At 51.3% G+C, this 21,718-nt stretch overlaps 3 protein-coding genes across 3 annotated transcripts; 2 read left to right on the top strand and 1 right to left on the bottom strand.

The window, feature by feature from the left end:
- Positions 1 to 1,719: 1,719 nt before the first annotated feature.
- On the bottom strand, positions 1,720 to 3,871 carry NCLIV_007080 (conserved hypothetical protein; the record flags this gene model as incomplete). The annotated part of the gene is made up of 3 exons (XM_003880219.1): positions 1,720 to 2,044; positions 2,580 to 3,071; positions 3,495 to 3,871. 3 exons carry the CDS (start codon positions 3,869 to 3,871, stop codon positions 1,720 to 1,722), a joined length of 1,194 nt encoding a protein of 397 aa, XP_003880268.1.
- Positions 3,872 to 7,223: 3,352 nt separating this feature from the next.
- Positions 7,224 to 10,217, top strand: NCLIV_007070 (putative tubulin epsilon chain; the record flags this gene model as incomplete). The annotated part of the gene is made up of 5 exons (XM_003880218.1): positions 7,224 to 7,432; positions 8,504 to 8,561; positions 8,982 to 9,097; positions 9,290 to 9,447; positions 9,958 to 10,217. The coding sequence occupies 5 exons, from the start codon at positions 7,224 to 7,226 to the stop codon at positions 10,215 to 10,217; spliced, it is 801 nt and encodes a 266-aa protein (XP_003880267.1).
- A 6,338-nt stretch (positions 10,218 to 16,555) lies between these two features.
- Positions 16,556 to 21,045, top strand: NCLIV_007060 (putative ubiquinone biosynthesis protein COQ4; the record flags this gene model as incomplete). Its single annotated transcript, XM_003880217.1, has 7 exons — positions 16,556 to 17,097; positions 17,748 to 17,849; positions 18,680 to 18,791; positions 19,191 to 19,286; positions 19,773 to 20,087; positions 20,256 to 20,330; positions 20,974 to 21,045. The coding sequence occupies 7 exons, from the start codon at positions 16,556 to 16,558 to the stop codon at positions 21,043 to 21,045; spliced, it is 1,314 nt and encodes a 437-aa protein (XP_003880266.1).
- Between the last annotated feature and the right edge of the window lie 673 nt (positions 21,046 to 21,718).

Raw genomic sequence — 21,718 nt, 5'->3', positions numbered from 1 at the left:
CCGCGTGGAGCACCTCCTGGGACCACACGCGAAGAAGCAGCCGTACCCTCACAAGCTTCTCCGCAATGCAAAGCCGAGAGAATGGAAATCTGCATAAAAGTGAAATCTCTCAGAAAAATAACTTTCGACGGCCGAGGCAACCCCGCCTCTAAAGAGCTGTAGTGAGCGCGTCTCGTGAGACGAGATGGCGAACGGCGCGGTTTGGTACACGACTCCCAAAGTTTCTTGCATGCAGTTTTGCTCGCCTAGGAGCGGAAACGAACCAGGCACTATCGTGACCTGCAGGGTGCCCTTGCCTAGCTCCTCAAGCCGCCTCTCGCCGCAGTCGCAGAGGAGCGTGCTGGTAGTGGCTTCTGACTCGGCCAATAGAGAAGTCGCTTTCAGTCACGGTACACACACCAACCGCGGGGTCTTTCCGCGCGTCTTAGTGCCGCCGCACAGAACCCCGTTTTGCGGTTCAATCTCTCTTTCAGAGCACCCAAATGCACAAAGCGAGGAGGCAACACGGACTGGCTACTGCGATTAGCACAAACAGTTGTGTGGGGCCAGCGGAACGGGACGGGAACTCACCTGTGGCCCCCATGCCGGTGGGCGGGGAGGACAGCTTCGCGGTCCGTGAAGGTCTTTTCTGCAGCAACTGCATGAGGCCATGAATCCACGGTGTATGGTGTGACGGCTTGGTGCGAGGAAGCCTGGGTGGATCCTTTCCAGAGGTTCTTCTTCGCAGAATAGAGTGGAACAAATAGGCCAGTGATGAAATTTGAAGCAGTTGGCCAGTCTAGAAAGGGAAGTTGCCGTGATGTTTTCTCGGTTGTGGTGCTGTCGGCGAGCCGGTTCCAGCCGAAGCATATCGCGTGAAAGGTACCACTGTCGAGGCGCTGTCCCTGAGGATGTGTCAAACAGTAACCCGGACGGCGACATCGACAGCTGCCTTTGATTTTCGACTGACTGCTGTCGTCGACGCTTTGGGCGACCAAGGCATGTGCGTCGAATCGTTTCTAAGCGGACTGAAAAAGTGAGTGCACCTCTTCCCATACGGCCTGATGGACGGCCATGGGTGTCCGTAAGAAGGCGATACGGACTCGCGCGAGCAATCCCTTCTTTCAAGGTGAAAAGGAGAGAATCGAATCGGAAGCCGAACGCGGTACAATCTGTAGGGGAACACCAAATTCGCTCGTTCCACGCTGAGAGACTAAGGAACGAAAAAACCAAGGCAACCTGATGTATAAAGCCAGAAGACGTACACAGGGGGGTGTTGTCTTTTGCCAGAGCAGTGAAAAAATTTTCGATGCCGGTAGATAACATGTTCTCACGAACTGTACTCAGATCACACCAAAGCACGCACTACGAAGAAAGTACGATTCCGTACCCTATTCCCCTAACACATATTTTTGTTTGCTGCTGTCACATGGAATGAACTGAGAGTGCAGAGAAAGCCTGCATCATTGCCGGCGCCTGCGACGATACGTGCGGGCGGCATGGCTCGGGTCCGCGAAGTTCTTTCGCCACGTGGCGATCCAGCACACAACCGACTCCCCATCTCAAAAGGGACTGACGGTATCAATGCACGTCCTGAATCCTATAAAAGCGGTTTGCAACCTCCGATTGGGGCGAGGCCTGTACGTAATAGCCCTACTGCTGTGCTGACCTCTCTGCTCCGTCTAACTCTTTTCGGTCCCGTGTCCTCGACCTCCTCCCGGTGAACGACAGCTGCTTTGGCTACCGACATGGGCTGAAGACGTTCTTTCCCCAACTGCTTCCGCATGCTTGTCTAGCAACAGCAACGTAGGCGGGGACTAATGTAGGGTCTGTGACGAGCTCCATTAAGACAGGAGTATCACTGATCCCTTTTAGCTGTATTCCTTCCTTTACAACTGCTGCGAAAGTGGGCCGGCGAAAATTGAAAAAATCGACACCAATTACCGTCAGAGCAATCGGTTTGATCCTCCGCCTCCACAAGGATGGCCACAGTCCTCGAGCACCGTTGCCAGCGACAACCTTGCACAGAGACATATCGTTGATCGAAGAAGTTATAGTTAGCTTCCTGATCAGAAAGGCAGGATCCACAACGCTCAGATGAATGTTTCAGCTTCGGTGTAATTCGGGTAAGGCAGAGCACACACCAGAGGGCTTCCGCCCTGTGTCCCATCGACTGCAACTTTAGACCGACGGCGAGCAGCGAATGCGGCATGGTTAGCTCTCCACAGCGAAACCATCCCCTAAAAGCATTACATGGTTGTAGGATTCCCGGGTGTCAAGCTACCAGTTCCAAAGAATAGACGCCGGACAATAAATATCGAGGTCTTGTTAACATGTTAAAGCTCCGACACAGCCTGAAATGGCAGGCATGATGCCGCTCAGCCGTCAGAATTCATCTTACTTGGCACGAATATGTCCAAGATGCGGTCATGTCAGAGAAAAGCAAAAGGACACATCACACACGTTTATCGAAGCTCTGACGCAAAGGGCACGAGTGGTAACTAATTTGCCGGTGTACAGGTTGCACGCTTCCTCTCGGGACGATACCATGGCGATACACAATGCACGCCACCCCTCGAACTGCTTCAACTTGCACTTACGAGAGGATGTAGCAATTCTCGTCTTTCGTCCAAAAGTTGTTTTTGGAAAACCTCAGCGTGAGGCTTTCTCTGGGCAAGTAGTCACTGATCTCACTCGCTTCTGCGGCCTTCGAAATGCTGACATTGCTCTCCCTCTCAAATAAAATCCGGCATATCTTTCTGGCACCGTGTTGAGCGGAAATGTGACTTATCTTATGGAAGTCCACATATTGATTGAAGGTTGGCGAGGGATTCAAGAGGAGGTGAACAGGAGTCGCCTCCTGGCGTTCGGGGTGGATAGAGAAAACTCGATCGATATGTGCAAACAACTCTGCTCCCTTGCCGTCGGGGAGAGCGTACGCCACTGTCGCGCAAATCCAAGGCAGCGACTGCCCCCATCTATCGTCTTCCCACAAACTGAAGTGCTTCACGGTTATCCTTAGTCTGAATTCGGGGAAAACCATGATCGGCTTCTTCACCAGGCCCATCAGACGGAGAAGAGGAAAGGCTCCTCTGTACGCACCGCGACAGGTGGATGAGTCCAACATGGAACAAATGTTTTAGCACTTGAGTCCGGCTGCGAATGACTTACTTCCTCTAGAGCAGCACCGGCTCGAAAGATAAGGTGTGACTGCTTCTAAAGGAACCATAAAACCACCTATGCCTGACCCCGGACGACCACCGAACGAGGCGCCTGAGAAACGAATCAACCACGTCATGGATGACACGGGTGACAACAGTACGACGCCAACCCTGGTGACGCTTACTCGTCTAGGCGACAGACCTCACAATGTTTACCGCATGGCAGTCTCACTTTGACTGTTTTTTTCTACTTGCTGCAACTTCTGGTGCGGGTTTTTATCTACTTGCTGCAACTTCTGGTGCGGGTTTTTATCTACTTGCTGCAACTTCTGGTGCGGGTTTCTATCTACTTACTGCAACTTCTGGTGCGAGGCTTCCCACGCCGGCTTCTGCTTCATGTGCATCCGATAAATCCCCTCCAACCACCTGCAGAGCCTCGGGCCTGTATTGTCGGTGACCAGCTTTTGTGACTTCATGAACTCGCTGTCAAGGATGGGGTCCACAACAAGATTGCGCGGCAGGCCCAAGAAGCAAGCCCCTGAGTCGAGGATCCAGTTGTGGCCATGAGACTCAACATCAAATTCCGTAGACATGCCTCCATAACGAAGACCGACCTCTGCCGAAACTATGATACTCAAAAAAATCCCGGCTGCAACTCCTTCGGCTACTATCATGGGGAAGAGATGTAGCAAGGGGGGAACCGCTCCACGATTCTGACGGCGATAATCCATCTCCGCGGGTGGTGAGGAAACAGTCATGGATATATCGTAGAGGGAGCTACCCCCCGTAACCGAAGGGAACGTCCGCGTGAACAGGTCGCGAAGACTAGGCGTTCAGCCGCTGTGACGGGCATGGACAGAGATATTCCAACCAAAGCGACTACACACGAGGGATCCGCACCAAAAGCGGCCGCAAAGATCGCACACCCATGCCACAGACAGCGAATCGCTTTCTCATTTCCACAGCAGCGCAGTACACATGTCGCTGCGCTGAATTAGGTGCCTGGTGTCTCCCATGCGGACTGCATTTCGGCTCAACATGCGGTGTGGGTGCTGGCCGATCTCGTCTCGTCGCAAGTGCCCGGGGTGTCGCGCTGCCAAAATCGCATGCCGGTTTCCGAGGCATTCGCGAGTATGAACTTGTTTTTATGGGAGCCTCTCGAAAGCAGCACACGCTACTCGGTGGAGAAAACCCGCACACACGCGACGACGGCTCTCACCGTCACTGGTTCAACCGAGGAGGCGTCACTGCCAGGAACCTTCGGCCTCGATAGCGCCTGGCTCTTCTCGCACCGGCAGAACTCTCTTGCCGAGGCGAACATGCGAGGTAGACGCCTCTCAGACACACGCTGGCGGGATACGTGTACCAGGGAATCAGTACAACACTGGCGTGTGAAACCCTCCTTGGCCGTCAGCACAAAAGAATCGGGTAGCGAGTGCGTCTTCGCATCAGCCAGGAACGCTCTTCGGATCCACACATGTTATGTCGGAGGCAGCGTCTCTGCAATGCAGTTTTGCTCGGTGCGATTCTCTCCCTTGGCAGGGCGCGGGCTCATCTGTCTGGACCGCCGGGGCGCTGCGTTGCCGCCTACGTGTGAACTGTCATCTTCTGAGGCAAGGACTTGCTACACGGCTGCGAACACCGCTGCCGCACACAACCTTGCTTCTCGAGCTTTTTTCGAGTTAAAAGGAGGCGCGCCAATATTGCCCACAGACCGATACGCACAAGGAAGGATGAAGACACTGGACAGATGGAGTCAGTAATACACTGTTGGCGCTGTTCCGACAGACATCCGTGTGTATTCAGCTGCGAAGATGCTATGATAAAGACTGATACAGCCCTCCATGCTTTGCCAAAGCAACGCGTGTTTGGCACGGAACTCGATTCTCGAAACGTCACGGCCGCACAGCTGGTCACACTGCCTATTTTCGGGTGTGGACAAACTATGTTTCTACCGCCAGCGAAAGAAACCGAGAGTCGGAGCACCGCGCGTCAGTTCGGCCACGGCCACGACAGAACGGACACGCAAACCTCCGGGGGGTGCCGGATGTTGGCGTTTTGCCTTTGTCGTCAGCCAAGCACTGTCTGTGGATTTTTTTTCGGTGGGAAGAGCGCCTTCAGAACTGAGTGAACGGCGGATTTCCGAGCCCAGGACCCTACCGTCAACCGCGACCTTTTGAACCGCCGCTGCAGGTCGAGAAACAGACGCGATACTTCCGCGAGGGGAACAGGCAACAGGGAATTGCGGAAAAAGCGGTCTACCTGCGTCCTTCCTTTCTCTGCCTACCAAGAGATGACACACTTGAGGTGGTTCTTGGTTGCTGAAGACCCACGCCACACTGGCTGTGCTGAGCGCCTCTTTCCGTGCTTGCTCCATGGAGCCTATCCTCCACCGTAGGCACGAACCCTCCCCCCTCGTCGCCCCCACAATGTCCGCATCCACGTTAAAGCCATACTCGAGGCTCTCTGCAGACGATTCGAATCTGGATCCGTCGCCGTTTGCTTAATGCATGTGTGCTAGTCCTGCGCATGGAATCGGGTGATCCTCGACTGCGCGCGGCTCTCTCTCGGCGCCGAGTTTTGCGGCGGCCTGTAGAAGCTGTGTTTTTCCGGAACTTGTGGAGAGAACCCCAGTCAAGCAACCATTTGGAGGCAACCATCAGAGATTTGTTCCAAAGCCCGGTCCTGCCCCGTTGCGCGCTTTACGTATCACTCAGCCCATTTGGAAAACAGGCAAAAAATCGGACGAACGCCGTCTCGCACTCACAGGCAGGGTAGCCTGTTCGGTGGCTATGATCATCGCCAGCACGCGGGCAACTGCGAAGGACGCTTTACGCCTGAAGGATGTCGTTCATGCGCGTGAAAAGGCATCAAAACTACCTGTTGTGAGACTCTTGCGGCCTTGCTTGCTCTCCCGCCTTCCCCAGTGTCAACCAACCGTCCTAACGGGGGAGTATCGAAATGCCGTTCTCAAGACGAAATCCTCACCTTCGGCCTCTCTCAGTCGTTCGGTGGACAACGCCCTCTGTGGCAACTAGCAGCTGCTCTCAGGTTCTTCCCGCGATGGTTAGTTCGTGTTTTCTTCCCGAGGTGCCGCGTACGACACGCGGGATCGATTGTGTCTTTGCGGGAGCACATTCCGTGTCTTGTGGCGGCGTTTGCTGGACATATCAGCGTTCTTGACTCTCTCGGCGGGCACGATGACACAGGCTCCTTTTCAAAAGCCCTAAAGTTGAAGCCCTTGTTGCAAGCGTTCGGTGAACTCTGCGCATGCGGTCTTTCCTTTCGGTTTCAGGTTTTCGTCTCCAAGAATCTGGTGCACGGCAGCGGCGCGCTTCTTGGCGTTGTTGCCAACCCTCCGCTCGAGACTTTCCAACTCTCCCACGAGGAACAGTCCACGCAAATCGCTTGCTCTTTAGTGGAAGAAAGTGCCTGCCGAAGAATCTGAAACGCTTTTGTCCAAAATCGCTACCCTTGTCCTTCCAAAAGCACTCTCCACGCGCGAACCGCCACCGCGCACATTGCTCTGGCCAACTGTTCGTGTCTCGCAGTCTCAATTCGTTACCCCGGAGCTCAAAAAAGGCTGAAACGGCGAGACAGGGTTTCAGCAAACACAAAAGCGTATTTTTCTACACGTAGGCCTTTCCCAGCATGTTTCTGCATCGAGCCGTGCCAACAGGACACACCGCAAAGATATGGCTACCTAGTGCAGATGCATCTGAATGTCCATAGATTTTTCGACGCAGGCAGAAAAACCTCTACGTGGGCACGTTTAAATGTGTGTACGTACACACGCACTACGCGTCTCGATCGGCACAGAAGCGGCGGCACTCTCGGTGGACTTCTTCCGTTAACAGTCGAAATCGCGGGTTTTTCCCTGGCATCCACACTCGGCTCGGTTTCACAAAAGAAGGCCGCGGGTCTTGCCAGAGAACGTCCTCGTCGTGAGAAGTTCTTTCCTGGCAGGGGAACCTTCGCGAGTTGCCGAGTCGAGGCTTTCTAGCGCGGTCGGGTAGAGGAATTGTCTTTTCCCCCGGTGCGTCTCGTGCACCAAACGAGCGACAACCAGCTGACTGGGAGACGATGCCCCGTGAAGTTGTTGTCATCCAGATTGGACAATGCGGAAACCAAATCGGCGCGCAGTTCTGGGAGACGGTCCTTGAAGAGCATGCGGCTGCAGTGGCTAAGCAGGCCGGTGTCGCACAGAACTGCAGCCAACGCGGCGACACCACCACTTGGGCTCCGCGGTTCGACGCTTCCATGTCGACTTTCTTCCGCAATGTCGACGCCAGGTGAACATGGAAGTCTCGGTGTGTGCCTCGCACCCTCGTACACGAAAGGCTGTGGCATCGGCTCCTGGTGAATCAAAGGGCGTCAACTCGGGTTGCCCGATCTCTGTCCACTCTGGCGCGCAAAGAGCTCCCCCTGCAGCATCAGAAATCCGACGCTCTCCGTGCAACTGAACCTGGCACATCTGCCATATGCAAACATGTACAAACGTATCCGAGTGCGGGGTTACACATGCAGGATGGACGCATCCTGTCGTCTGTGACGGTTGAGGAATACAGACGGAAGGCGGAAGCCTTCTCCACTCCCTGCCTTCTTCTCGACGCTTGTAGCTGTCTATCTAAGCATGCAACGGCCTCGCCAGTGGCTTAACTATATATGCAGATTTTCGCATGGAGATGTACACGCGCGTGCGGAGAGGATACACACGCTTCCAAGGGGTCTGTACAGCCGCCGTTTGTGTGCCTTGGGGGCTCCAGACGCCGAGACGGAAGTTAACTCGCGACGGACACGTGAACCGTCTCCAGTCGAGTTCAGAAACGCACACCTACCAAAATTCCCCTCAACACAGGTCGACATGAGGAAACCCCAACGCAGCGATATATCCGGAGACGCGTCGGTGGTTCTTCTTACGAAACTTCCACTCTTTCAACACGCATATATATATTTATATAGGTGTGCCGTTCTACATCCACGTTCCGTTTTGGCTCTCGAAACACGGATTTCCATGGACATCTCTCGATAGATAGCTACACATGTGCAGAGGGGAGACGTGTGTCGACGCATGTGTGACGCGTGTGGATCTGCAAGGAGATACACCCCTATATACACGAGTGAAGTTGAACCTATAAGAGCAGGCACCGCGCTGTTTGCTGGCGCCCTTCACGAGCAAGACAAAAGGAGAGAGTGCGATTCGTGCTTGCTGGTAGGTTTGAAAGTGTGTCGTGGAGACACTGCTCCTTTGCAGTTGCGTGACTCAGTGGAAAGTCCAACTGCCGGGCTGCGCTCTCTGACGGCGGTCCGCAAAGGTTCCTCGCTCGGTTGTTCAAAGAAAACTTTCTGTCCTGTGGCTGCAGGCACCACGACTGCCAAAACCTCGAGGGCGACCAGCCCCTGAAGACGCTGAAGGCTCGCGTAAGCTGCTCGGCTGCACTTCGTTCTTCTTTTCTGCAATTCCAAAACGAAAACCGGACACCATTTTGTGCAGACACTACCCGGCAGCACACACGCCCGCCTCGGGTTCACCTTTGTGCGTCCTAGGCATTTGAATCAACCCGATGCTTACATGCGAAAAGCCGCTGCGGCGCTATGCATCCTACACTCCCAGAGACCCAGTTTCTTTTTAATCGGACTCCCGTGTTTGGATGCACACCTGGAGCCACTCCGAAAACTGCTTTCGCGTGCATGTGGAGATGCGTAAAAAGGGCGGGGGACATGGGGCGTTGTGTGTCTCCCCGTTTCCGGCGTTTTAAATACATAGAGCACCTATGGGGGCAGTTCTGCCTCGTTTTTGCCCAAAAGAGACAGTCTCTGCGTCTCGTGTTGTCCTCCCAGGCGCTGTTGATTGACATGGAAGAGGGCGTCCTCAACGACCTTCGAAGAGGCGCCCTCGGTTCCCTCTTCGACGAAAGACTTCTCATCTCCGACGTTTCTGGAGCCGGAAATAACTGGTAACTTCTTGCCATTCCGAAATCCGTCGTGCGCTGTTCCGAGCCTACTTCACGTTCTTGTTCCCCCCCGAAATCAGCTTCCTCGCTGCTTTCTCCTCGCCTCGTTCTCGGCGTCTCCCTGCGGTCGTCCTTTCTATCTCTCAGTCTCGTCCGCTCTCCGTTTCTCTTTTGTTCCTCCCTTTTCGGCCTCAGGGCGCACGGCTACTGCGTCTACGGACCTGCGCATCGCGAGAGAATCGCCGACGGCCTGCGTCGCTCTCTGGAACTCACGGAGTCTCCCCAAGGCTTCATCCTTCTCCATTCCCTCGGAGGTGGGACCGGCTCGGGTCTAGGCAGCTTTGTCGTGCAGAGTAAGCGCGTTCGCCGTCTCGAAAACCGGTCTCTGTTTGGGTTCTACAGCGCCGGGAACAGTTTAGAAAATCGAGAGCGGAGAGACGCTGAGGCGCTTTGGAATCGGTGGATGCGCGTGTGTCCTTGAAGGCTATTTGACAAAACTCGCGTTCCTGACTACACAGAGACACAAACACTGTCTAGACACAGTCGAAAAGACAGGAGACCACGCTGGAACCCGGCGAAGAATCTGAAGCGGACGTGCCCGCTGGTCGCGAGGTCTGCGCGAAGTCTTTACGCGATGGCTGCTGAGAGACTCCAAACAGAGCTTTCCAATCCGTATGGCCTCTGCGGAAAGCGCACATCGAATCCTCTGTCTCTCGCGCATTTTCGCAAGATACTCTCTGATCGCTCCACGAAGCGTGCACATCCATTCGGATCTCTCTCTTCTCTCTGGAGACCTTTTTGTCGCCGCTCCCTCTTCCCCTTTTTTCTGGACTTCGTCTTCTTTCTCTTTCTGCGCATTTCAGTGCTAGAAGAAGAGCTACCCGACCTTCCGCGTTTCTGCTGCTCAGTCGTGCCGTCTCCGATTCACGTGGACGACGTGGTCACCGCGCCGTACAACAATCTCCTTTCTCTCTTGCATCTTCACCGCCACGCGTCCTGCGTCCTTCCAGTCTCCAATGATGCGCTCAGCACAATGTGTGCGCGCATGCACGAAAGCGAGGTCCGACAAGGGAAACACACGACCTATGCAGTTTGCAGACTCGCGCCTCCATATCTCCCGTGAAACCCGCGAAAACCTGTAGCTACTCTTATAGAAACGGAGGGCTGCACGAGGGCGTACAAAGGTGTGTGCGAATGCATGCACAGTTAGGGCCGCAGATCTCGGGGGTTCCCTCTCGACCGATCTCTGCAGGCCTGGCGCTTGCCAACCGGTTTTCGCTTTCCTTTCTTCTCACGCCATGCCTACATATACACGCATTTACATGCAAATATACATATATATATATACACATATACATATATATATATATATGTCCACAGGTACAAACAAATAAATATTTTTCTCCCTACATAGTTGATTCATCTGTACATACATATTTTCATATATACATATATATATATATATATATATACATACATATGCGTGTGTTTGCATGCAGTTTCGCGTGTAGTCCTGAAGCGGCTTTCGCTGTCTCTGAGGGGACGCCGGAGGGCCTTGCGTCTTTCCTCGTTTCATCCGTTCCATGTTTTCTGTATTTCTTTCTCTTTCGCGTTCCGCCGTCTTGTTCCTCGGCGTGCCTGTCTGCAGACGAAGGCCGCGAGGATCTCTGGCCGCTGTTCGTCCTCTGTTTCTGCTTCTTTCTCGCGCCTCTCTCGCCCCTTTCGCTCGCCTCGAAGCGTTGTGGAGAGCGAAGAAAGGCGGTCGAGAGAAGGCGAAAGAGCGGCGCGACGCCGCACGAGACGATGCGCCTTCGCGGAGATGAACGGCATCGTCGCTCGAGTTCTCTCCCATCTCACCAGGCAAGCAAGGAGGCGAAACAGAAGCGGCAAAAAAGGGGGGACCGCAGGAAGAAAAACCCCGCAAATTCCCAGTGCAGGGCCGAGGGTTTCTTCCCCGGACGAGAGTCCCTAGATTTCTCTCTTTTTCTGGAGGTGAGTCGCAACCTGCGTGGGTGTTTCAGCTCGCTGCGCTTCGACGGCCGCCTGAACGTTGACTTGGAAGACATTGCCACGAACTTAGTTCCCTTCCCAGGCCTCCACTTCCTTCTCGCCTCTCTGCCTTCTGGAAATCTCCCAAGAGAAGATCCAACCGCGCTCTCTCGCGCGTTCTCGCAAAGTTTCAACGATCTCCTCGCGCCGGCTCACCAGCTCTTCGCGTGTCAGCCGACACGCAGTTTGTAGGCGAAGAAAAAGAACGCACCCGACCCGCTCTCTCCCGAAAATGTCTAGGGATTTAGAAACGCCCTACAGAAACTTATGCGTGCCTCGAATCGCAAAGAGATCGACACAGAAGTGACCCTGCTTCCAAGAGTGACATGCACACGCGTCTCGAGAGCGAGATGTACATATATATTCGCGTATATGTATATATATATATATATATATGTATATACATACACACAGGTGGGCATGCATATATGTATATGTTTATATATATGCACATATATATATATATATGCATATATATATACATATATCTGTACGTATATGTATACAGATGTGTGTGTCGGTGTGTTTATGAGTAAGTGTGCATATACCCGTTGATGCATGTGCAATTCTTACGTATGTTACTTTTTTGCAACTATCAAGATATGTATGCGGCTCACGAGCACGAGAGTCCTTAAAAAAAGGCGAAGAAAAGAAATGAAGTGCTGGAATTTCGATGCATGCTCCGTCGCGCATGCAGATGCCTCGCCGCAGCCTTCCTCGTTCGTGGAGCCAACATCCCCGTTTCAGGCCTCCTGCAAAATGTGACGCGGTGAGACAAACCGAAGCACTGACTTGGTTTCTGGCGTTGTCGCCGTTCGACACGGATGTACCTCGACAAAACCATGAGTATAAATTTATGTATTTACATTCTTTGTGCACAGCATCATCAGACATGCATTCCCGTATACATATACATACATACATACATACATACATACATACATACATACATATATATATATATATATATATATACATACATACATACATACATACATACATACATATACATATATATACGTAGGTACATGCATGTGCGCACATATTCATTTTCGGGTTTCTACGTCGATAGGCCGTGAGAGAGCCTTGAACAGCCTTTTATGGAGCGCGATGGGCGATTTGCACAAATGCCTTCATATGCGTTTCCGTGAATCTATATCTACGTATTTGTATATGCATACCCATGTTTATGCATATATGTATAGGTGCATATATATCTATATATGCATATCAATACATCTATATATATAGATATAGATATAGACAGACAGCGACATTTAGAAATATATATGTAGTGTAGTTGTATGGAGGGACATGTCTCCTCTTGAAGAGTCTTTAGAGGGAAAGCGTTTTTTTTCCCGGCAGACTGCGTCGGAGCCTGAAGATGCTGAGTTGCAACGAGGACGCGACGAAAATCGGTCTCTGCGAAGTCGCTGCAGTCGGCCAAGTGAGAGAAAAGAAACCTGGAGAGAGGAGACACACAAGAGAATCGGCGAAAGAAGCGGGAAAAGGAAAGAAACCGAAGAAAACGAGAAAGAAGAAAAGAGGATCAAAGGTTTCGGGTTCACGGAAGAGGACGAGCCCCGAAGCGTCCAGAAGCAGAGACACCGGGGAAACAGGAAGGCACGGAACAAAAGGTGTGAGGGAAGGTTTCCAGTTCTGATTCGTTTTTTCTAGCTTTTTTTCCTTTGCCCATTTCGCTTCTATCAGCCCTACGGCCTTCTAGGTTTGTCCAACTCGTGCGAGGCGGCGTATCTCTTCTCGACAATTCACTCTCGCTTCAGCAAACTCTTCGAAAGGAAGGTTTGTTTCTCCTCTCACGCACGCGTGACTGTTTCCTGTCTCTTTTCCTCGCCCTTTGTCTCTTTTCGGCTTGCGCTGACTCTTTCGACTCGCCGCCGGCGTTGTCTGTTTCCGCCCTGGCTCCATGGTCGTTTCTCCTTCCTAGCCGTCGTCGTTCCCACGATGCCTGTCTTTTCTTTTTTCTCTCATTCGCGTGCGCTCCCAAAACCTCGCTCGTGTTCGCTTTCCTCCACTAGAAATGTGAATCTCTCGTGCCCCGTTTAACATATATATGTATATATATATGTATATGTGTGTAGCTATGCTGGTGTATAAGCCTGTGTATGTCTTGAGAATTATGTATCAATCTACGTTTGTCGAAGCTCTTTCACTTCTGTCGTTCCGTGTGTCCCGCCGTTTAGCTTTCGCCTTTCCCTCTCTTTTCTCTCTCTCGACGTGTGTGCTCGCTCAGGCGCACCTCCATCACTACGAGCAGTACATGGACACAGACACGTTTATTGAAGCCTCGGAATGTGTGCTGGATCTCGCCAGGGATTATGCTTACTTAGATCGCCACAATTTCCCGCCTTCTTCTTACTTGTCGTCGTGTTCGCCTCCCGTTCACGCCGCGTATGCCTCTCTCGTCGGTGTTTCTGCTTCGCCCCACCCGGCGTTGTCGGCCTCCCTCTGTTAGCCTTCTGTCTCCCGCCCCTCGCCCCGCTCAGAGAAGACGCGGAAAACGGAGACACGGCGATTGCAACGCACGCCCTTAGCATCAGTTCGTCGCGCAAAGAATGCAGCCCGCAAGCATGAGAAGAAGCGAGAGGAGGGCGGAGGGAGAAGAAGCGAATGGAGAGAGAGATGAAGAGGAGAAGAGAGAGGAGATAGAGGAGAAGAGAGAGGAGATAGAGGAGAAGAGAGAGGAGATAGAGGAGAAGAGAGAGGAGATGGAGAAGAAGAGAGAAAGAGGGAGAAGAAGGGAAAGGACGGACGGAGACGGTGGCAGAGCACAACGGAAGGATGAGCAGAACAGAAAGGGAGAGGGAGAAGAGAGAGATTACCAGCGAGAAGGTTATTGTGCAGAAGAAGCTTTCTCTCGTTTGCCTCGTTTCCGCTGCTCGTTTCGCACCGAGCATCTCTCTCGGCCTCTCTCTCTTGACATCTCCTGGTCCTTTCCCTCCTCTCTCTTTTCGTCCCTTCTTCTCAATGTCTGCGTAGACATTCAAGATCTAAACCAGTAGTCCAACTCTCCTTTTTTCTGTCCTTTCTCTCCCGCGTTTCCGTGGAATTTCTTTCGGCTCGTTGCTGTCGTACGCCCTCCTCTACCTCTCTCTCGTTCTCCCGCTTGTTTTCTTTTGTCTCTCGAGGATCTTCCCCTTTCGTCTAGAGGGTTTTCTGAAGCGCCACGCTCCGTTTAAAGAAACGCGGAAACTTGGCCATTTCCTCCACCTCTTCTCTCTCCGTCGCCCCATAACCGTTTGCGTCTGATACACATATCCAGATAGATACATAGAGAGATCTGTGGGGAGAGACAGAGAGGGACAGAAGGATGCATCTGTATATATGTAAATATAATTACTAGGATGCATGTAGGATCGACGTAGAGGTGCGTGCACGGAGAGAGAGAGATGTCTCAAAAATAGACACAAGTGAATAGAGAGACGCCCATGTGCAGTGTACGGAGAGAAGAATGAAGCCGAAGTGTCGACACAACTGCAGATGCATGGGCAGAAACGGCGACGATTTAGAAGCGGCTCGATATCTGCGCATGTGCAGCTTTTTCTGGAAGGCGTTTTTTCGTGGAGATATCAGGAGTGAAGGCAGGAGCGCATCGAGAGTCTCCCTTTTCCCTTATTCGTTTTCAAAGGACAATCAACACGTTTCTTTTCGTCTGCACACCACCTCCTGAAACTCTCAGCTTCGCTCGAGCGGAATCAACTCTTCGTCGAGAATTTCAGGAGCATTTGCGAGAACGCGAAAGTTTCAGTTCCGCGGGACCGGTCCATTCTAAGGTCTCTTGCAGCAGCCGGATCAAAGCCTCTGCGTCCAAAACAACTGCTTTTAAGATTCCAAGGAAATTAAGCAGGTTTCAAAGAGAGAAACAGACATGTATCTACACGAGGGACAAACACCTACAACCACATCCATATCTCCTCAATTTTATATTTAGATTGATAATCGTGTATATTATATATATATATATATATATATATATATATATATATATGCATTTATACACGTACGTGTGTCAATCTGCGAGGTGCGTCTACATCCGCATACGTGAAAAGAAACATCAATATATATAAATATATATATCTACCTGAGTAGATGGAGAAAGATATGTGAGTGTACATCTAAATATGTAGATGCGTGCGATTCTGCAGTTCTGTATGTTTTTGCTGGCGGGTGAGAATCAAGCATGTGCGTGTGGAATCAAGTGAAGACGGCAGAGGTTTCGCGCTTTCGGGGAATCTCTTGTCTTGCTGCGAGGTGTACATCCAAAGTCGAGAAACGCTTGAAAGGATTTCCCTCAGCGCGCAGAGAAGGGAACGATTTGCTTATACAAGCTGAAGCCCCGGGGAATGGGATAAAGAAGAAACAGGCGTTGCATGCAAGGGCCTTACGAAAAAGCGCGCGAGGTGAGCGGGTGTGCCTCTCCATTCTGCGAGTTTGTCTTTTTTAAAAGATTTCCGGAAAAAAGCCTTCAATGCACTCAATCACACACGTTTTCTCTCCTCGAGAGGAGGCTTACGCTTCTCTCGCATTCTCTGCCTTTTTTTCATCTCCGACCGTAAGTCTTGAACAGCCGTTCCTCGTGCCTCTCTCTGCGTGCGAAGAGACACTCGACTTCGTCCTCCCGGGCCTTTTCCACTTCCTCTCTTCTCCTCCTTTTCTCCTCGTTTTTCTTTTTTCTCCTTTTTCAAGAGGAGAACGTTCGCATCTTTTCTCGCGCGCGACTACTTGCCGCCGACAAGCGAAGAACTTTTTCCTGCGCTGTCCTGGTTTTTAGTTCTCTATCTCTCTGTTGTCTCGACCGAAGAACTTCAAAAGCGAAAACACCTTCGCATCCTATGTGCATGGAATGAGTAGCAGGAGGAAGTGGAACGCGACCGTCTCTCTTCCTCGCCTCTTCTCTCTCCTTCCCTCTTTCCTCTCTTTCCTCTCTTTCTATCTTTCCTCTCTTTGTATCTTTCCTCTCTTTCTATCTTTCCTCTCTTTGTATCTTTCCTCTCTTTCCTCTCTCTCTCTTTCCTCTCTTTCTCTCTTTCCTCTCTATCTCTCTGTCCGCTCTGTTTCTTTGTATTTCTTCTTATGGAGACAGGGGCGGCAGAAGGATGGTGAGGGAAGGCACAGCTCGCTTCTGTCTTTCTCCTCTGTCCGTACACTCGAGGTGTGCGCTGCTTCGTCGCTTTTCTGCTTTCTTTCTTCTTTTTCGTTAGGGTCCAGCTGGGAAAAACGCCAGCGAAAGGCCCTGCGAGGAGAGGAAAATTCTCCGTGTTTTCGCGCTGGGAGACGGAAAGGGGCGATGTCGATAGACACGAGAGGGAGTGTGCAGGCTCGAGGTGCTAAAGCAAGACCGCTCTTTTTTTCTTTCCTGTCTCCCCAATTTCAAACTTTCCCAGAACCAACATGAGGCTGCAAACTTTTCGGCGCATCCTGCGCCTCTCGCGTCCTTGCCGGCACAGACGCATGTCTCCATTCGACGTGCATTTCTCTATGCACCATGCGCCTCTTGTACCTCCTTCTTCTCTCTCTTCTTCTCCCTCTTCTTCTCCCTCTTCTTCTCCCTCTTCTTCTCTCTCTTCTTCTCCTAACTCTCCCTCCTCTTCTCCTTACTCTCCCTCTTCTTCTTTGCATTTGTGGAATTTCGAGCGCTCCTTTGTCCCCACTTACACTTCGGCGATTGACCGCAGCGACAGGGGAGGGTTTGCCTCTGTTTCTCCGTCTTCTGTCTCTTCCTCGCCGCTCAGTGAAGCGCCTCTTTTTGCGCGGCTGGCGCGCATGGTGCTGAACGATTTGAAGTCGAGCACGCTGCGCTTCTTGCGGAAAGTCGAGTTCGGCGCGAAGGCCGCTCACGGCGCCCTCGCTCGGCCGACTGAAGATGAACATGTCGCCACACTCTCCGAGATCACCAGCGACCGAGCGCTCGAAGCAATGCACCGACAAATGTGGTACGCAAAAACGGGAACGGCCTGTGAAGAACAAGAAAAGAGAGAAGAAAGTGTGAAAAGGAAGAGAAGAAAGTGTGGAAAGGAAGAGAAGAAAGTGTGGAAAGGAAGAGAAGAAAGTGTGGAAAGGAAGAGAAGAAAGTGTGGAAAGGAAGAGAAGAAAGTGTGGAAAGGAAGAGAAGAAAGTGTGGAAAGGAAGAGAAGAAAGTGTGGAAAGGAAGAGAAGAAAGTGTGGAAAGGAAGAGAAGAAAGTGTGGAAAGGAAGAGAAGAAAGTGTGGAAAGGAAGAGAAGAAAGTGTGGAAAGGAAGAGAAGAAAGTGTGGAAAGGAAGAGAAGAAAGTGTGGAAAGGAAGAGAAGAAAGTGTGGAAAGGAAGAGAAGAAAGTGTGGAAAGGAAGAGAAGAAAGTGTGGAAAGGAAGAGAAGAAAGTGTGGAAAGGAAGAGAAGAAAGTGTGGAAAGGAAGAGAAGAACGGAAGCTGCGGAGAACAAAAGAAACACATTTGTTAGAAGCAGTGCCCCAGGAGTTCCCGGGAGTCTCCGAGAGAAATGCTGGAGATGAGAAAACGAAAGATAAACAGGCACACGTGGAGGAAGAACATTTTCTCTTTTCCCCACTTCTTTTCGCAATTTCTCGTTTTTTGCGAATTTCGCAGGGAACACCCTGATGGCCGGCGGGTGTTGGAGAAGAAGCCGCTGCTGGATGACCGTTTCGTGGACTACGAAGCTCTACGGAAACTTCCAAAAAACACTCTCGGGTAAATGTTTGTCTGTTTCACACCCCCTTCTCGTCCTCGGGTTTTGTATCTTGTCTCTTCCTAGCTCTCTTGTTCTCTCGTTGCGTACAAGTCTCTGCAGCGGGGGTTCAATTCTTGGCCGTCTCTGGCGGCTCGGAGTCCCTCTACAGGCCTGCCGTCTCTACGACCGTTCCACTGTTTCCAGCTCCATCCGCTCTCGCTCGTCTCGCGATGTCTGTTTCGTTTTTTCTCCGCTTTTCCGCAACGGATCCTCCACAGTCGTGTGAACTCGGCAGCGCAGTCGAGGCAGGGACTGACTAACGAACCTTTCAATTGAGTAGGCTGGCTTTCTTCCGACTAAACAGCGCAGTTCTGCTTGAACTGAGGAGCCGTGTAGAGTCGCCCGCAAACGCGATCTCTTGGTTTGCATGCATTTTCCTCGCCTTCACACGACGCATTCACGAACGCGTCCAAAAAGGAAATTAACACAACTCACCAGTCATATATTTATGTATAGAGATGTATATTTATGTATAGAGATGTACAGAGATGTATAGAGATGTATATTTATGTATAGAGATGTACAGAGATGTATAGAGATGTATATTTATGTATAGAGATGTACAGAGATGTATAGAGATGTATATTTATGTATAGAGATGTACAGAGATGTATAGAGATGTATATTTATGTATAGAGATGTACAGAGATGTATAGAGATGTACAGAGATGTATATATATTTGTACATATGCAGATATACATGTATACAGAGAGAGGTGTGTGTATACAAGTAGACGGAAGCATATATAGATTCATGTACAGATTTATTTGTGTTTCGTCTCTTACTCAGGTGGGCGTACATGCAGTTCATGGACAGAAACGAACTGCATGCAGGCGCTCGACAGCCCGTTCGCCTCGTCGAGGACCGAGAGCTCGCCTACGTTCTCACGAGATATCGACAGGTTCGCGACACCTGAAGGTCAGGACTGCGGGAGCAACGAAGCTCTTCTCTGTGTATTTTGCGCGATTCGGAGAAAAAACCGTCTTCTCTCAAGGCCTTTTCTTGTTTGTGAGTGTCGTAACTCCGCGCGCGCGTAGCGCGGCCCCCGCGTCGCGTCCCACGAGAAACTCAATCCCTTCTCTTCCCTTCAACTTTTTCGTTCTTGAACGTGGAGCTGTGTTTTGTATCGTTACCGACTCCATGTGTCACCACGTTTTGCAAGGGTTGTGCATGCAGATCTGGGTTAACGAAAAGATCGCCTCGTCTCATATACCGCGCGTGTGGCTCGGCAAAGCGAAAAGAAGCAGGCGCGTTTTGGAAAAGTTTGTTTCTTTCTGGCGCTCTCCAATTCGTTTTGCAGTTGCACGACTTCATGCACACACTCTACGGAATGGGCGTTTCCGTCGAAGCCGAGGTCGCCTTGAAACTCATTGAGTTTTGCCAAACAGGCCTCCCCGTGAGTCCAACAGTTTCTCTCAAATAGGAACGGTTCTCTTTCCTCACTCTTCTCCTTCTTCTCCTTTTTCTTTTCCTTTTTCTTCTCCTTTTTCTTCTCTTCCTTCTACACTTTCTTCTCTTTTTTCTACGCTTTCGTGTCTCTCTCCTCCCCTCATTTCCACTCTCGTCTTCTTTTTCTTCTCTTCGAACTCTCCTTCTTGCCCCTGCTTTCTGTCTTGTCCGTGTTTCCTCTCTTTTCCTTTCCTCCTTCGTGTCGTTTCTTTTTCTTTTATCGTCTCGGTGAGGAATGATATGTCCTTTCCTCGTCTGTCGCCTGTTTCGAGATCTCTCGCTAGCCTGCAGGCCTTGTTCTTGTTCTCCTTCGCTCTAGATCTCGCCCCCCGCCTTCTTCGCGTATGTTTTGGCCGCGGCGCGTCTCCTTTCCGGATTCCCGCGGGGTGATCGCCGCTGTCTCCTTGTCCTCTCTTTTTCGCGTCGGTTGCAGATGACTCTCGCCGCGTCGCTTGTCGGCCCTCTCGCCACGCCTTTGATTCGCATGCACATGTCCCCTCGAGCAACAGACGCCCGCGTGGTGGGCGCGGCGCTGGCGGGAAAGCTGCGGCGGGAGGAAAGCGGCGAAGAATGCAACTCCTTCCGCCTCGTCAACTCGCCTCTCCACATTGTCTACGGGAGCGAAGAGAGAAAGACGGTTGGCGACGAAGAGGAGCGAGAGAAGAACGTTGTCGGAAAAGCGGAAAGCACAGACGAACCAGAAGTCCTCTACCCTCGTCGCACGCTTCTGGAAGAACTTCTCCCTTGGGTGAGACAGAGGAACACTCAGGCTTCTCCCCAGGTGGCGAATCGCCCTATGCCCTGTCTTGACCTCTTCTTGATCTCTTTCTTGATCGCCTTCACTCGTTCCTCTGGGCCTTGTGTTTCTCTAAAAATCTCCCGTTATTTTTCTTTGGCAAATTCCTTTTGTCGGCAGGCGTGGAATGCAAGTCGAGTCGTGCAGGTCCCTCTCCACTGCGTGTACGTCGAGGAGTGGCTGGGGCGGCCCCTGGTAAGTCGTCTCGTGTCTTCCTTTGCAGAGTTTCTGTTTTCCACCCTGCAAATAAATACACGTTTCAACTCAGGATCGCTTGTCTTTAAGATGCAATTCCAACCTGAGGAAATTCAGTCCAATTCTATATTTTGCAATCTACAAAAGTTGAGGCGTAAGCGCTCTCACCTGCTTTGTTGTTAGATATCCCAAATGCAGTGCATGGACCCTCGTCGCGGCCTTCCGATCTATCTTGTTGACTGGTCTCATTACTTAGAGAAATACTTTGTTTCTCCAGCGATGCACCGTTTACAGCTCTTCGAAACAGTCCGAGTCTTGTGACTCCTAAATTTCAAAAATTTGAAAAAACGAGATACGGAGACGAGAACGCTCGGGCTCTGGCCTTTATGCATGCGTGCCAGCCGACTGTGTGGTCCCCCCCTTCTTTCGTTTCCTTCGTTTCTTTCTCTTGCGTTTCCCTTTTGTCGACAAAGACGTGACAGAGCCGAAGAAGAGAGAGCAGTCGACGAGCGCCGGGTTTGACGGGACAGAAAGAAGAAACGAAGACTACTGTGTACGTATATCTGTCTTTTCTGTGCTTTCTTTTCCTTCTCGAAAAACCGATCCTCAATCTTCTTTTCTTGCTTTTCTCTTTTCTCTTCAGGACGACCTACGTAGTCACTGCGGCGTCCTCCTCCCCCCTGCACATCTCGCGCCCTACGTCGCTCGCTTCTAAGTTCTCCAGATTCTGTTTCTTTTTCTCCAGTTTTCGTCCGTTTTCAGTGTTTTATTGCAAGGGAAAGAATGCTTCGATTTGGGCCCTTCACGCCTTGTTCGGCCCTCGTTGCATCTTGCGTCTTTTTCGAAGAACTGCAGAGAAGAGCTGTCTCCTCCCTCAATCTGGCTGTCTCTCACGGTCGCTCTTCTTTTCCGAAACGAATGAGCCGCGGACACTTATTTCTCTGGAACCTCGTCGCGCGCTCTTTCCTGTTTTGGTTATTTCCAAAACGCGACGGTCCTTCTCAAAAACACGGCCTCGCCGGCGCGTCGCCTCCTTCTCTCACCACAGGCGAAAGAGGAGTCGTCACCCCCAACACCCCCAACGCGACAGAGCGCACGCGCCGCACAGGGCCCGGACACTCGCCAGAGCCTCCGCGCTTTGGAAACTCGGAACCGATTCTCTCTTCAAAACGTTTCGTCTCTGAAACTGAGTTATGGAAACTCTCTTCCTCTCTGTCACACCGAGAACAAACTCAAATCACACATGGCTACCGTATCCGGCGTGTAGAATACATATATATATATATATATATATGCGCTAGATGCCGATATAGATATACATATATGCATGTGCTAGATGCCGATATATATATATATATAAGTATATGTATTCACCGGTGTAGACCCGT

The sequence above is a fragment of the Neospora caninum genome, chromosome III (genome assembly GCF_000208865.1).
Source record: "Neospora caninum Liverpool complete genome, chromosome III".
Lineage (NCBI taxonomy): Eukaryota > Apicomplexa > Conoidasida > Eucoccidiorida > Sarcocystidae > Neospora > Neospora caninum.
The sequence above is the reverse complement of the archived record's forward strand: the minus strand, read 5'-3'. Positions and strand labels throughout refer to the sequence as shown.